The sequence below is a fragment of the Oryctolagus cuniculus genome, chromosome 16 (assembly GCF_051225735.1).
Source record: "Oryctolagus cuniculus isolate XC-2025 breed Fujian yellow rabbit chromosome 16, ASM5122573v1, whole genome shotgun sequence".
In the NCBI taxonomy this organism is placed as follows: Eukaryota; Metazoa; Chordata; class Mammalia; order Lagomorpha; family Leporidae; genus Oryctolagus; species Oryctolagus cuniculus.
This window is the reverse complement of record NC_142882.1, coordinates 18,325,518-18,338,563: the sequence shown is the minus strand read 5'-3', so window position 1 is coordinate 18,338,563 and position 13,046 is coordinate 18,325,518. Positions and strand designations below refer to the sequence as shown.

The window sequence follows — 13,046 nt, the reverse complement described above, 5'->3', positions numbered from 1 at the left end:
CATTTCCTCTCCCAGCCCCAGAGTCCACTCGGGTTACTCCGGAGCTCAGCACAGTGCAAACGGGGGAGGGAGACAGTTCCCCCTGGCCGTGCCTGTCTGCAGACGGGGGACCCTGGGCCTGGGCTCCGTGAGTTTCTGTACCCCAAGACATGTATGCATGCTTCTCCCTGCACCTTCTCTGTCCCTGTGTGATCTGAGTGGGGTACAAATGCCCCCCAAGTGTGGTGGGGGACACTGTGTGGTCTGTGTGTCACTGTGCTGGCCCCTGTGTGGCCACGTGTGCCTGGAGAGTGTGTGTGTATGTGTGTGTGTGTGATCCCACGTCCACACTTGGTCTTTTCAAGTTGTGGGGTGCCCGTGTGTGTGTGTGTGTGTGTGTGTGTGGTTGTCACTAGTTTTTTGTTTTTAAGATTTATTTATTTGAAAGGCAGAGTTAGAGAGAGAGGGAAACAGATTTTCCAGACACTGGTTCACTCTCCGGATGCCAGACCAAATGCAGGAGCTCCATCCGGGTCTCCCACTCGGGTGCAGGGGCCCAAGGACTTGGGCATCTTCCACTGCTTTCCCAGGCTACAGCAGAGAGCTGGATGGGAAGTGGAGCAGCCGGGACTGGAACTGGTGCCCACGTGGGATGCCGGCGCTGCAGGCGGCAGCTTTATCCGCTACGGCACAGTGCCAGCCCCTGCTACCATTTTTTTTTAAAGATTTATTTATTTATTTGAAAGAGTTAGAGAGAGAGAGAGAGAGAGAGAGAGAGAGAGAGTTTTGCATCTTCTGCTTCACTCCCCAGATGGCTGCAATGGCCAGAGCTGTGCCGATCTGAAGCCAGGAGCCAGGAGCCTGAGCTCCCTTGGGGTCTCCCACGAGAGTGCAGGGGCCCAAGCACTTGGGCCATTCTCCACTGCCCTCCCGGGCCTCAGCAGAGAGCTGGGTTGGAAGTGGAGCAGCCGGGACTGGAACCAGCGCCCATATGGGATGCTGGCCTTACCCCCTCCCCCACCGCAGCACCAGCCCCATCAACCATGTTTCAAATGTGCAATTCTTGCCTGAATCTATGATGTCTTAAAAAACTTTTTTTTGGAGAGGCAGAGAGACAGAAACAGAGGTTTCCCTTCCATTGGTTCATCTCCCCGGTGGGCCAGGTCAAAACCAGACGTCAGAAACGTGATCTGCGTCTCCCACGTCGGGGGCAGGGCCCTGAGTACCCGATGTCTCCCAAGCTGCACGTTAGCAGGAAGCTGGATCAGGAGCAGAGCCAGGACCCGGGACTAATCTGGGACATGGGTATCCCAAGGAGGGTCTTAGATGCTGGGCCAAGCGCCTGGGCCCTGGTACGTGTGTGTACCAGGCATGATTTCTGGACACACCCCTGCACAGGGCAGCTCCATCTGCTCCTCGGTGTGCCCCGTGCGATGGTTTGCACTCTTGTTGGGCCTTGGGATGTGTGCATTGGTGTGTTCGTGTCCATTGTGGAAGCGGCATGCCATGCGTGGGAGTCCAGGAGTCACGCTCCTCCCCTTCCGGCTGTGTGTCTGCAGGCGAGTGGCTCACCCTCTCTGGGCTTCAGTCTTCCCTTGTAGGAAATAGGGCAACAGCTCAGGGTGGGAGGATTAACATGGGTGCAGAGCTCAGAGGCGAAGCTGACCCCCTGCAGGTGCCCGCTGGTGTTCACCATCATCGTGTGTGTGTGTGTGTGTGTGTGTGTGTGTCTGGGGTGGGAGCCCCGCCGGCCGGCCAGCGCCTGCAGCCTCCCACGCTCTGTGCTGTGCTGGGAGGAAGCGGAGGGCGGTCCAGGGCGCTGACCTGTGTTATCAGCCTCTGGGGGCCTGGCAAGGCGGGGTAGGGGGTGTCTGGCGATTCTGCTTCAGTTCTCACGTGGGAAATGCTAAATATTTATAGCTGGGGCTCCAGTCCCAGGCTCCCGGGGCTGCCTTACCCAGCCTCCTCTCCCACCAGCCTGTCCCTGTCCCCGTCCCCAGCTCCTAGCTCAGAGCCCCTCCTGGACCCTGGGGCTCATCCTCGGACTTGTGCCTGCTACGAGACCCCACCGGATTCGGGCTCTTGGCTGTTGAGAGGTGAGAGGGTGGGAGTGAGGGCTGGATTCCCGTCTGTGCAGAGACCCCGCATCTGCCTGGGGCTTGGTGGGGGTGGGAGGGTTCCCCGGCCTCCCTCTCCCCCCAGGCTGCACATGTTCCCCACCTCGCTCATCCGGCTCTGGCCTCATGGGCCTCCCTGCTGTTCCTTGGGCCTACCCGAGGCAAAGATCAACCACTGGGCCTTTGCACGTGCTGCCTCTGTGTCTGGAATGTTCTTTCCCTCCTCCAGGCCTTGGTTCTAGCGTCACCTTTCCAGGGAGGGCCCCTCCAGTGAAATGCTCCCCCCTCCAACTCGGGACCCCCACCCTCTTCTCAGCCTCATTCTTCTAGGCACGGTCACCCTGACCTGGCTGTGGGCTGTTTGTTTTCTCATAGCTGGAGCCCCCAGCGGCACAAAGACTGGGATTTTCTGTGTTCCCATTGCTTGGGGAGGGGGGTGAGTGTGTGAGCTCCAGGGTGTCTGCTGTGTATGGACCCCACAAGGCTGGGCTGGGTTGAGGATGAGCCCCTAAGTGAAGACGCCTGGGCCCTCAGAACACCCACGGGGCCTTGGCCGCCCCGGGGACATGAGGGTTTTGGAGACTGATCAGCAAACAGAAATTCAGACTGGGTCCCGGGGAGCTAGTATTTTGGTAGGAGGATTCAGGCCACAAAAAGGGAGCTAGTATTTTGGTAGGAGGATTCAGGCCACAAACAGGGGAAACACATGGGGCCACCTTGGGCGTGAAGAACATGGAAATGGATACACAGTGACAGGCACTTTGACAAAGTGGGTTAAGCGCCTGGCAATGCGTGCATCTGATATCTTGAGCCAGTCCTGGCTGCTCCCTTTCCAATCCAGCTCCCTGCTAATGCGCCTGGGAAAGCAGCAGGGGTGGCTCAAATATGTGGGCCCCTGCCACCCATGTGAGAGACCCGGATGGAGCTCCTGGCTCCTGACTTTGGCCTGGCCCAGCCCGGGTCATTGTGGCCATGCGGTGAGTGGACCAGGATGTGGTGGAAGATCTCCGTCTCTCCCTCTCTCTGTCAAATCTCCTTTTCAGATAAGTCTTTTAAAAATGTATTTTTCATTGTATTGGAAAGGCACAGAGATCGAAATCTTCCACCTGCTGGTTCGCTCCCCCAGTGCCTGCAGCGGCCAGGGCTTCGCCAGGCTGCAGTGAGAAGCTTGGAGCTCCACCTGGGTCTCCCGTGGGTGTCGGGCACCCAAGGACCTGAGCCATCACCTGGTGTCTCCCAGGGTGCGCGTGCACACGGAGCTGGGATTTCAACCTTGAACTCTGATGCGGGATGCAGGCATCCAAGGGGGCGCCCAAACCACTGAGCCAAACGCCCACCCTTGGAGGCTGGTGTGGGAGGAGGGGAGGGGAGGGAGAAGACCAGGCAGAGGCTGCACGGCCTTATGGGCCATGGGAGGGCTTGGGAGCCACGGAGGGCTCTGGGCAGAGGGACGCAGATGCACGTGGGTGTTCACAGGCACCACTGGCTGCTGCAGGGGAGGGTGGGGGGCAGGGGAACAGAGCTGAGGCTGGCGGCCAGGGAGGGAGGCAGCTCTCGTAAGGAAATCCAGATGTCCGGAGCCAGGAATGGGGCAGGAGGTGGGGGCTTTGACGCGGAGGAATTCAGGGTATAAACAGAGGAGCCGGCCGGTCTGGCGGATGGGTTAGCTCGGCTGTGAAGACCAGACGCGATGGCTCTGGGCTTCCGCCCTGCGGGCTGGAGAGGTGGGGAGACTCTGCTGTGCACCTCGCCCCCACCCCACCCCCTTCCCCCTCCCTCCCTCCCTCTCTCTCTCTCTCTCAGCTTCCCCAAGCCTCCTCCAGTGCATCTCAGCCTTTGCTCTGACTTTCCTCCTCCAGCGGGGAGGCCCTTCTACCGGCCACCCCCGTTTCCTCCCTGTGTGTTTCACCGTCACCTCCTCCAGGAAGCCTTCCCTGTCTGCACTTGCCTCAAAGATGCCCTTGCTCGCCTCCCCTCCCTCTCCCTCGATTTCCTGTCATTCCTGAACACACTCTCTTAACGCTATCCGCCTACCAGGGTCTGGTTTGTTCCCCTATCCGTATATTCCTGGAGCCTAAGAGGGGTCCGGTACACAGCAGGCGGCCCATGAATGCTTGCTGAACCAACGCAGGGCGCCTGGAACTCGGGCGGAGAGGCCACGGCGGGATCCTGCGGGTGTGGGGTGGGTAGGGGCTGAGGACCGGGAGCCACGCAGGTGCAGCCACGCGCGTCTGCACGGCGTGAGAGCCCGGGGAGCCGCCTCCTGCCCGTCTCTTCTCTCGCCTGCAGGTCCGCCATGGCCGCTCCCCGGCTGCGCGCGTGGCAGCTGCTGCTCCTGCTGGGCGCGTGGCGGGCGCGGGCCGCCGCCCCGCGCTGCACCTACACCTTCGTGCTGCCCCAGCAGAAGTTCACGGGCGCCGTCTGCTGGAGCGGCCCCGCGCCCGCGCGGCCCGCGCCCGAGGCCGCCAACGCCAGCGAGCTGGCGGCGCTGCGCACGCGCGTGGGCCGCCACGAGGAGCTGCTGCGCGAGCTGCAGCGCGTGGCCGCGGCCGACGGCGCCGTGGCCGGCGAGGTGCGCGCGCTGCGCAAGGAGAGCCGCGGCCTGAGCGCGCGCCTGGGCCAGCTGCGCGCGCAGCTGCAGCACGAGGCGGGGCCGGGGGCGGTCCAGGGGGCGGTCCAGGGGGCGGAGCCTGCCGCCGCCCTGGCCCTGCTGGGCGAGCGCGTGCTCAACGCGTCGGCCGAGGCGCAGCACGCGGCCGCGCGCTTCCACCAGCTGGACGTCAAGTTCCGCGAGCTGGCGCAGCTGGTCAGCCAGCAGAGCGGCCTCATCGCGCGCCTGGAGCGCCTGTGCCCGGGCGGCGCGGGCGGGCAGCAGCAGGTAAGCGCCCAGGCAGCCGCTGCCTCCCCGCGCACGCCCCAGGGGCCCCGAGAGCCCCAGGCCAAACGTGCCATTGGCAGCTGTCTACGCGTGCAAATACCCGGATGCTGCTGCTCCCAGCAGTTAGTTCGACGCCGGACGCAGAGTAGCCACCAGCCGGTCCCATACGGGCTCAGCCGGTCCCATACGGGCTCAGCTGGTCCCATAAGGGGTCAGCCGGTCCCATACGAGGTCAGCCGATCCGATATGGGCTCAGCCGGTCTGATACGGGCTCAGCCAGTCCCATACAGGGTCAGCCAGTCCAATATAGCATTTAGGCATCGCGAGGGGCAACTTAACCACTGTGCCAAGCACCCACGCTCCATGAGACACCCTCCCGCCACGTCCTGCGTCTCGCTGGGTCCGAAGCCAGCCGCGTTCCGGTGGATTCTGGAACCTTCCCTCCCAGGGAGGGTTGGGGGCGGGGCTCAGGGGGTTCAATACTCACTGTTGCACGGACGCTACTTTTTCCAAACTTTACGGAGAAGGAGACTGAGGCAGACGGACATTCTGGGGAGCACCGGAGTGGGACTTTATGTCCGGCTTTAGTTGGGCTTTGGGCGGAGAAGGGCTGAGACGCCCCCAACTTGATTGCTGGCTCCTCGGGGTTTGGGGAGGCCCATCCGTCACCCCGCAGCCCTGCCTCTCTCGGCTCCGCCAGGTCCTGCCGCCACCCCTGGTGCCCGTGGTCCCCGTCAGCCTGGTGGGTGGTGGCATCAATGACACCAGGAGGCTGGACCCAGCCCCAGAGCCCCAGAGAGACCAGACCCTGAGACAGCAGGCGCCCTTGGCCTCTCCCATGGCTGCAGGGCCACCTGCCGTCCCCACGAAGCCAGCAGGTAAGACAAGGGGGAGGGGGAGCCGTGGGAATCCCGGGTGGGGGGGTGCCAGTGAGCAGGGAAGGGTTCCTTTGTTTTGATGACAGAACAGGGAGGAGGACTCTTATTCTGATAAAACGATGAAACATCAGGTCCGGGTGGGCGTCCCACCCACGCAGACCCTGGGAGGAAGCAGTGACCGCTCAAGCGATTGGGCGTCTGCCACCTGTATGACCTGGATCGAGTTTCTGGCTCCTGGCTTTGGCCCCGCCCAGTCCTGGCCGCTGCAGGCATTTGGGGAGCAAACCTGGAATGAGAGTTCTCGGTCTCTGTCCCTCTGCCTCTCAAATAAATGAATAAAAACACCAAAGTTCTTAGGACAGTACTGGAAATAGGAGAGGAGGGAGTCTTATTTTGATAAGGTGGGCGGGGCTGCTGCTTTGGCACGAGGCAGAACTCTTATTTTGGTGAGGGGACCAATGACAGTCAGGACTCTATGAGTCCAGCAAAGGATGGGTTGGCCCAGGCCGTGCCGCCCCGGTATCCGTTCGCCCACAGGCCCATGGCGGGATTGTGCAGAGGCCTACCACGCAGGCCTGCGGCAGAGCGGGGTGTACGAGCTGCGCCCGGGCCGGCATGTGGTGTCAGCGTGGTGCGAGCAGCGGCTGGAGGGCGGGGGCTGGACCGTGATCCAGCGGCGCCAGGACGGCTCCGTCAACTTCTTCACCACCTGGCAGCAGTACAAGGTGGCCGCGGGCGGGCGGCGGCAGGGCCGGGCGGGCAGCGGCAGGGCCGGGCGGGCGGCGGCGGGGCCGGGCGGGCGGCGGCAGGGCTGGGCGGGCAGCAGCAGGGCCAGGCGGGCAGTGGTGGGGCCCCGCAGGCACCAGGCCTCCTGCTGACCTCTTCACTCCCCACCCCCCCCCCCCGCACACCTCCAGGTGGGCTTTGGGCGGCCGGATGGCGAGTACTGGCTGGGCCTCGAACCCGTGCACCAGCTCACCAGCCGCGGGGACCACGAGCTGCTGGTGCTGCTGGAGGACTGGGGGGGCCGTGGGGCCCGTGCCCACTACGACGGCTTCTCCCTGGAGCCCGAGAGCGACCACTACCGCCTGCGGCTCGGCCAGTACCACGGTGATGCCGGGGACTCGCTCTCCTGGCACAACGACAAGCCCTTCAGCACTGTGGACAGGGACCGAGACTCTTATTCTGGTAAGGAGAGCTCTTATTCTGGTGGGAGGTAGGGGATGTGGGGCTCTTATTCTGGTGAGGGAATGAAGGGAGGCAGGGATAATAGTCCCCTCCGGCATAGATCAAAGTAACCTCTTAGTCCAGCAAGAGAATAAACAAACTTTTATTCTGATGAGGGGATGGGAAGCCTAGATTTATCTCTGCTGATGCAAAAAGACTCAGGCGTTTCACTCTGGTGAACAGCAGGCGGTGGGAGTTAGGACTCTTATTCTAAAAGGAAATAAAATTTTTATTTATTTGACAATGGGTGGCAGTCTCCTAGTTTGCAGAAAAGGTGTGACTTATACTTTGGTAAGGAGATAGGGAAGAAATTAAGACTACTGGGCTGAAGAAAGTGGGAAGCCAGGGCTTCTATTTTGGTGAGGAGATGGAGGATCAGGGCTTATAGTCAACAAGACTGGGAAGGGCCAGGGGGTGCCTGGCAAAAGACTTGACCTAGTGAGATGCTGGTAGCAGCTTTTATTCTGGTGAGGGGACATGGTCTCTCTCTCTCTCTCCCCCACCCCCTCCAGGTAACTGTGCCCTATACCAGCGGGGAGGCTGGTGGTACCATGCCTGTGCCCACTCCAACCTCAACGGCGTATGGCACCGGGGCGGCCACTATCGGAGCCGCTACCAGGACGGCGTCTACTGGGCGGAGTTCCGCGGCGGGGCGTACTCTCTCAAGAAGGTGGCCATGCTGATCCGGCCCCTGCGGCTGTGACGCTCCGCGCCTCGGGCCCCGGGAGCCCAGGGGACGCAGCTCAGCAGGAGCCCAAGTTTCCTGCTCCACCTCCCTCGGGGCTCAGTGCTGAGGGCTGTCCCGCTGCGGCCCCCCCAGATAAGGACCCTGGAGCCCCTCCCCCAGTATCTCAGACCCGGACGGCTCCCCAAGCACGCTTAGGTCTTGGTGGGAGCTCGCGTTTTGCAACAACATAAAGCATCCCCAGAAGGGGTCTGGTTCGTATCTGGACTGGGCAGGAGTCACTCCTTGTGTCTGCCTTCCTCCTCCTCCTCCTCCTCCTCCTCTTCCTCCTCCTCCTTGAGGTCCTCCAGGATGAGGTTGTCCAGGTCTTCCAGGAGGCCGCACTGGCTCAGGCACGTGGCCACCGTGGAACCACTGCTGATGTGCAGGCTGCTGGGGTGCAGCACCTGGGGCAGGTGGTTCTGCTTCCGGCTCTTGGGGTGGGCACAGGACGTCTCGGGCACGTGCGGCTCTGGGGACAGAGCAGTGCTGAGGGTGTGGGGCTCGAGGGACAAGGGAGCTGGGGCCACGTGGGGGCTCTGGGGAGGCCACAGGAGAGGGGGGCCAGAGCTGCGGGAAAGGGAGCCGGCGACGTGGGACGGGGGTGTCGCCTGAGGCTGTAGTCACGGCGGACTCCCGGGAGGAGGAGAGGCTAAGGGCACACGACACCGCCCAGAGCCGGAGCCCAGGGCCTCACCTCGACGGTTGTAGCAGTCGGCGGCCGAGCAGGAGTGGGTGTGTGTGCTCCGTCGGCCCGTGTCCCGGTCCCAGCGTGGAGGGAGGATCCGTGTGGGGTACACAGGAAAGCCGCAGCCATAGCAGGGCGACGGGGACCCCATCTGTGCCCAGCCCCTGCGGGTGGGCAGGGACTATGAGGATGGGAGGCGGGGCCGGGCTGGGGCAGGGTGGGGGGCGGGGCGGGGTCAGCACCCTCACCGGAAGTTGTGCCGGCACTTGGGGCAGTGGAACTCAGCCTGGCCCCACATCTTGTCGGCTGGCACCGGATCGTAGCGCCTGCGGCATTTCCGGCACCGAGACACCTGCGGTGGGGGGCGCACACAGGGGTCAAGGTCACTGACTTGACCTTGGCAGCCTGACACTGGCCACTGGTGGGGACGTCTGTGCCACAGTCACCGGCCAGCGCACAAACGTCAGCTTCCCCCATCTCCCCGTCCCCCCTGCTTTCTCCCAGGGGAACCTGGACGCCACATTTAGGGTTGTGGCTTTGGAGTCAAGTTCAATTCGCAACCAGCGGGGTCGGAGGTCAGAAGTGCAGCTGCAGGTCAGCCGGTGGGATGCGGGTCAAGCTCGGAGGTCAGAGGTCAGGGGTCAGGAGTGGCGTTCAGGACAGAAACCAAGGTCAAGTTTTAGGCGGTCACCTCCTTCCGCTGGGGCACACGGCGCCACCAGACGTGGTCGCAGGAGGAACAGGCGAACTGCCTGTCCACGGCAGGGATTAGGTCATCCTGGGCCCGCTGGAACATGCGCAGGTTGGCCTCCGTCAGCGGCAGGAGGGAGGTGGCCACGGCCTGCGGGACGGGCAGGGTGGGGACAGGGGTCACCGTCCTCTGCCTTGCACACGTCTGCCGCCACCCCCACACGGGTCCCCCTGCCCAGCTGCCAACTCACCTGGATGTCTCGGTCCTGCTTCATGTCCTCTGGGGGGTCCTGCGTGGAGACGCCAGGGGCAGAAACTGGGGCAGGCACTCGGGTCTCCCCTTTACCCGCCTTTGCTGGGGGAGGGGCCTCCCAGAGCTCAGAGCAGGTGCACAGCCAGCAAGGAGCAGGTACATGGCTTCCCTTAGCCATTCCGTTAGCCCCGACAGGTGGGCGCACCTGTTCTCGCCATTGCTCATATGGGGAAACTGAGGCCCAGAGGCAGGGGAGGGCTTGCCCGAGATCATCCTAACGCCCGCAAAAGCCAGGGCTGGGCCAGGCCGAAGCAGGGAGCCTGGAGCTCCATCGGGGTCTCCCATGTGGGCGGTAGGGGCCCAAGCTCTTCAACCATCCCTGTCGCCTCCCAGCGTGCCCATGGCAGGAAGCTGGACCGGAAGAGGCGGAGCCGGACTCCAACCAGGCATTCCGCCTCGCGCTAAACACCAGCTCGCCACCTATTTGAGGCCCCGTCGCTTTCGGCTAGTGCTTGGGGCTCTGGATTTGAACAGACACAGGTTCAAGTCCTGGCTTTGGCACTTCCGGCTGTGAGAACGTGGGCAAACCACTCGTCCCCCCGGGGCCCCTGGAGAAAGCATGACTTCACCACCGTGCCTCAGTACTGGTCTGTAAAATGGGCTGATCAATAATGGGTCCTGGCTCGTGTGGTGATCAAACAAGTCAGTTCCTGGAACCTGGCCCCTCGGGGAAGTGCCGGGTCAATGATTACCCTCTGTGATTATTTCTATCACATGCTTTATGCCTATAAAGATTAGGATGCGCACTTTATCTCCAGGTAGGTGAGATCCAGCCATTCCCACACAAAGCCAGTCATCACTCATTCATTCGTTCAACACAAGGACGCCCTAGCCGCTTCCCCCTTCCCGCCTCTTCTGGGGTCAGTTCCCCCTCTTCTCTCCCAGCCTATGCTACCTGTCACCCCCTCCCCTGCTTTTCCATTCCAGGGCTCACTCCTCCCTGTCAAGGCTTTGCATCACCTCCTCCAGGGAGTCTTCCCTGACTTCCTGGGCTCCCTGGCACCAATGGCGGCGTCCGCTCCGCTCCATGGAACACAATCAGCACTTAATGAGCACCTACTGTTTGCAGGCTCCCTGGCCCAGCCGATGATTGAGGAAGGTGCTGTGTGTGGCCAGCCCTGCTCGCTCCAGAGGGTCCCCCCGGCTCTCCCGCCCGGTACCCCGACCTTGGAGGCCAGGGGACAGGTTACCTGCGCGTCCAGGTCATTACTGAGCTCCTGTCCGTCCTTCTGCTTTACCCCTGGCGGGATAAGACAGGGCCCCTGAGCGGCCTGCGCCGCCCAGACCCTCCCGCGGCTAGACCCTCCCGCGGCTGGGCCCTCCCGCGCCACGCCCCCTCGGCGCCGGCCGGGGACCCCCGCGCGCTCACCGTACACGATGGAGCGACCCACGCCGGTGTGGTCGCTGCCGAATTTCCTCATCAGAGCCCCGGCCTTCTTGGGCGACACCTTCCCATGAAACTTCTCCCGGAGGCGCCGGACGCTCTTCTCCAACTGGGACGGGGGGGGGGGGGGGGGGACAGGTGGGCTCCGGTGGGGGGGGGAGGGACGAGCCGCCGCCCCTCCCCCAACTCCAGGTAACATTCCTGGGGCCTGAACTTTAGCCTTGGTTTTGGCCTCCGCCCCCTCCCCCCTTCCCACCATCTCTCCACGACATTTCCTGCACAACCCCCAAGTCCCTACAGGGTCTGGGGGTGGGAGCGGATGGCGGGCGCGGGTCCCAGCCTGCGGGCGGGGCGCACAGGTAAGGCCTGGGTCTGACCCCTGACCCCGCAGCCCCCGCTTCTCCTCGGGGGGAGGCCGCGCTTCGCTCCGGAGGCGGGGGACGTGAGCGGCGCGCTCCTCTCCGAGGGGGCCCGGGCGCTCGCCCTGAGCATGGGATGGGATGCGGATGGGGGTCCCCCAGGAACTGCGGAGCCCCCTCGGCGCCCCCGGGCCCCCCTCGGCGCCTGCCGCGGGCCCCTCGGCTCGCGGCCGTGGCCATCGCCTACCTCCACACCTTCCTGAGACATGGTGGTGGCGCGCAGGTCCCCGCGAGGGTCCGCACTGCGTGGCTCAGCCGCCCTCCTCGCTGGGCGCGCCCGTCGGTCCGGCCGCCGCGCAGGGCAGGGGGCGGGGTCTCGCGGCCGGCTCCGCCCTTCTGCCCGGGCCCGGTGTTTCGCTTTCGGTTCCGAAGTGGGGAACGGGTGCGCTGGCTCCGCCCCGGCTCCGCCTCTGCACTTGCGCCCCAAACCCAGGCGGGCGCGCGGGGTCTGCGCCCTGCGGCGGGGCGCGCGCACCTCGGGCGGGGGAGGCGGCGCGGCCTCTGCAGTCGGTCACATGTCCCCACGCTGCGCGGGGGCCGCGTCTTCACGTCCCCCGTGGGGGCGGGGCCGCCTCCGAAGGCAGCGGCGGGTCCCCGCGCCCCCCACTCCCCGCGTGCGCTCCCACGGACCGGGCGCTTGTTAGGACCTGGGGGGGTTTGTGGGGGGGGGTCCCTCCTCCCCTGCTGTTGAGTTCCTGACAGGCCACTGTGACGTTTCTGATCCTCAGTTTATCGCTCTGTAAAATGGGAATGATCCATAGGTGCTTGTGAAAAACACAGGGTGATGGGCCCCAGCTTTTGGGGGGCGCTTTAGAAATGTGCATTTTATTTTTTAAAAGTTTTATTTATTTGGCTGGCAGAGATAAAGAGAGAGAGTGCATTCCCATTTGCTGGTGGACTCCCTAAATGCCTGGGTCAGGCCGAAGCCAGGAGCAGGCATCTCAATCCGGGTCTCCCACGTGGGTGGCAGGGACCCAAGTGCTTGAGCCACCACCTGCTGCCTCCCAGGGCTGTGCTATAGTGGGAACTGGGACCTGGATCAGAGCCCAGGAGTTCAGCTCATGCCATGCAGGCCTCTCATGTGTCCCGTTAACCCTCTCAAGCCAAATGCTTGCTTTGGAATCTGCATTCTCAATCGGGCGGTTGAGGGGCCCATGGGGCCCCAGCAGAGGGGCCTGGGGAGCCTTTAGCTGGGACCCTCGGCCTGGGGACATCATCTCCTGCTTGGACAGAGCCCCAGAAGTTTGAGGTCATAGCTGGTGAGGATGGAGTCAGGTGAAAGAAGCAACTGCGTTTTCTCAGCCGCCTGCACAGAGCTGCGGACACTTTGGGCCAGTAGCTCTTTGCGATGGGGATCTGTCCCCGGCCCCCATGCCCTAGATGCCACCGGAGTCGTGGCCCTCCTCAGAAGTGGCCTCCGGACACTGCTGGAACACAGGGCGGTGTTGGGCACAGAGGTTTTGCTGCCGCCTGGGACGCTGGCATCCCATCTTCGAGTGCCAGGGTTTGAATCCCAGCTCCCGACTCCAGTGCCCTGCTGATGCGCACCCTGGGAGGCACCAGGAGATGGCAGGTGCACGGGGCTCCTAACACCTCTGGGGGAGACCTGGAGGGAGCTCCTGGCTCCTGGTTTTGGTCTGGTCCAGTGTTGGATGTTGTAGGCATTTGGGGAGGGAACCAGCGCATGGGAGATCTCTGTCTTTCAAATAAATAAAATCAATTATTAAGTTAAAAATATGCCTACCATAG

At 63.3% G+C, this 13,046-nt stretch overlaps 2 protein-coding genes across 5 annotated transcripts; one reads left to right on the top strand and one right to left on the bottom strand.

Annotated features, from left to right (window-relative positions):
* The first annotated feature begins 108 nt into the window (after positions 1–108).
* ANGPTL6 (angiopoietin like 6) lies at positions 109–7,804 on the top strand. Of its 3 annotated transcripts, XM_070059204.2 has the most exons (7): positions 109–127; positions 1,980–2,075; positions 4,386–4,974; positions 5,675–5,852; positions 6,390–6,577; positions 6,770–7,040; positions 7,592–7,804. In XM_070059204.2, exons 3-7 carry the CDS (start codon positions 4,393–4,395, stop codon positions 7,780–7,782), a joined length of 1,410 nt encoding a protein of 469 aa, XP_069915305.1. In that variant the 5' UTR covers positions 109–127; positions 1,980–2,075; positions 4,386–4,392; the 3' UTR covers positions 7,783–7,804. The 3 variants fall into 3 exon arrangements, with proteins under 3 accessions (XP_069915305.1, XP_069915304.1, XP_069915306.1); XM_070059203.2 differs by lacking the exon at positions 109–127 and having other exon boundaries at positions 1,912–2,075; XM_070059205.2 differs by lacking the exons at positions 109–127; positions 1,980–2,075 and adding an exon at positions 3,716–3,820.
* Positions 7,159–11,786, bottom strand: SHFL (shiftless antiviral inhibitor of ribosomal frameshifting). 2 transcript variants are annotated; one of them, XM_002722848.6, is made up of 8 exons: positions 11,485–11,786; positions 10,864–10,987; positions 10,685–10,734; positions 9,433–9,471; positions 9,183–9,332; positions 8,740–8,843; positions 8,501–8,655; positions 7,159–8,275 (listed from the first exon to the last, which is right to left on the bottom strand). In XM_002722848.6, exons 1-8 carry the CDS (start codon positions 11,503–11,505, stop codon positions 8,043–8,045), a joined length of 876 nt encoding a protein of 291 aa, XP_002722894.4. In that variant the 5' UTR covers positions 11,506–11,786; the 3' UTR covers positions 7,159–8,042. The 2 variants fall into 2 exon arrangements, with proteins under 2 accessions (XP_002722894.4, XP_089172538.1); XM_089316412.1 differs by lacking the exons at positions 10,685–10,734; positions 10,864–10,987; positions 11,485–11,786 and adding an exon at positions 10,455–10,666.
* Positions 11,787–13,046: the final 1,260 nt, after the last annotated feature.

Excerpts from the sequence above, each read along its gene's own strand:
- ANGPTL6 (XM_070059204.2), top strand. The coding sequence starts at position 4,393 with ATGGCCGCTCCCCGGCTGCGCGCGTGGCAGCTGCTGCTCCTGCTGGGC. Across the intron at positions 6,578-6,769 it reads CCACCTGGCAGCAGTACAAG|GTGGGCTTTGGGCGGCCGGA; the intron begins GTGGCCGCGGGC and ends GCACACCTCCAG. Across the intron at positions 7,041-7,591 it reads GGACCGAGACTCTTATTCTG|GTAACTGTGCCCTATACCAG; the intron begins GTAAGGAGAGCT and ends CACCCCCTCCAG.
- SHFL (XM_002722848.6), bottom strand. The coding sequence starts at position 11,505 with ATGTCTCAGGAAGGTGTGGAG. Across the intron at positions 10,735-10,863 it reads GGGTCGCTCCATCGTGTACG|GGGTAAAGCAGAAGGACGGA; the intron begins GTGAGCGCGCGG and ends TTATCCCGCCAG. Across the intron at positions 8,276-8,500 it reads CGACTGCTACAACCGTCGAG|AGCCGCACGTGCCCGAGACG; the intron begins GTGAGGCCCTGG and ends CTCTGTCCCCAG.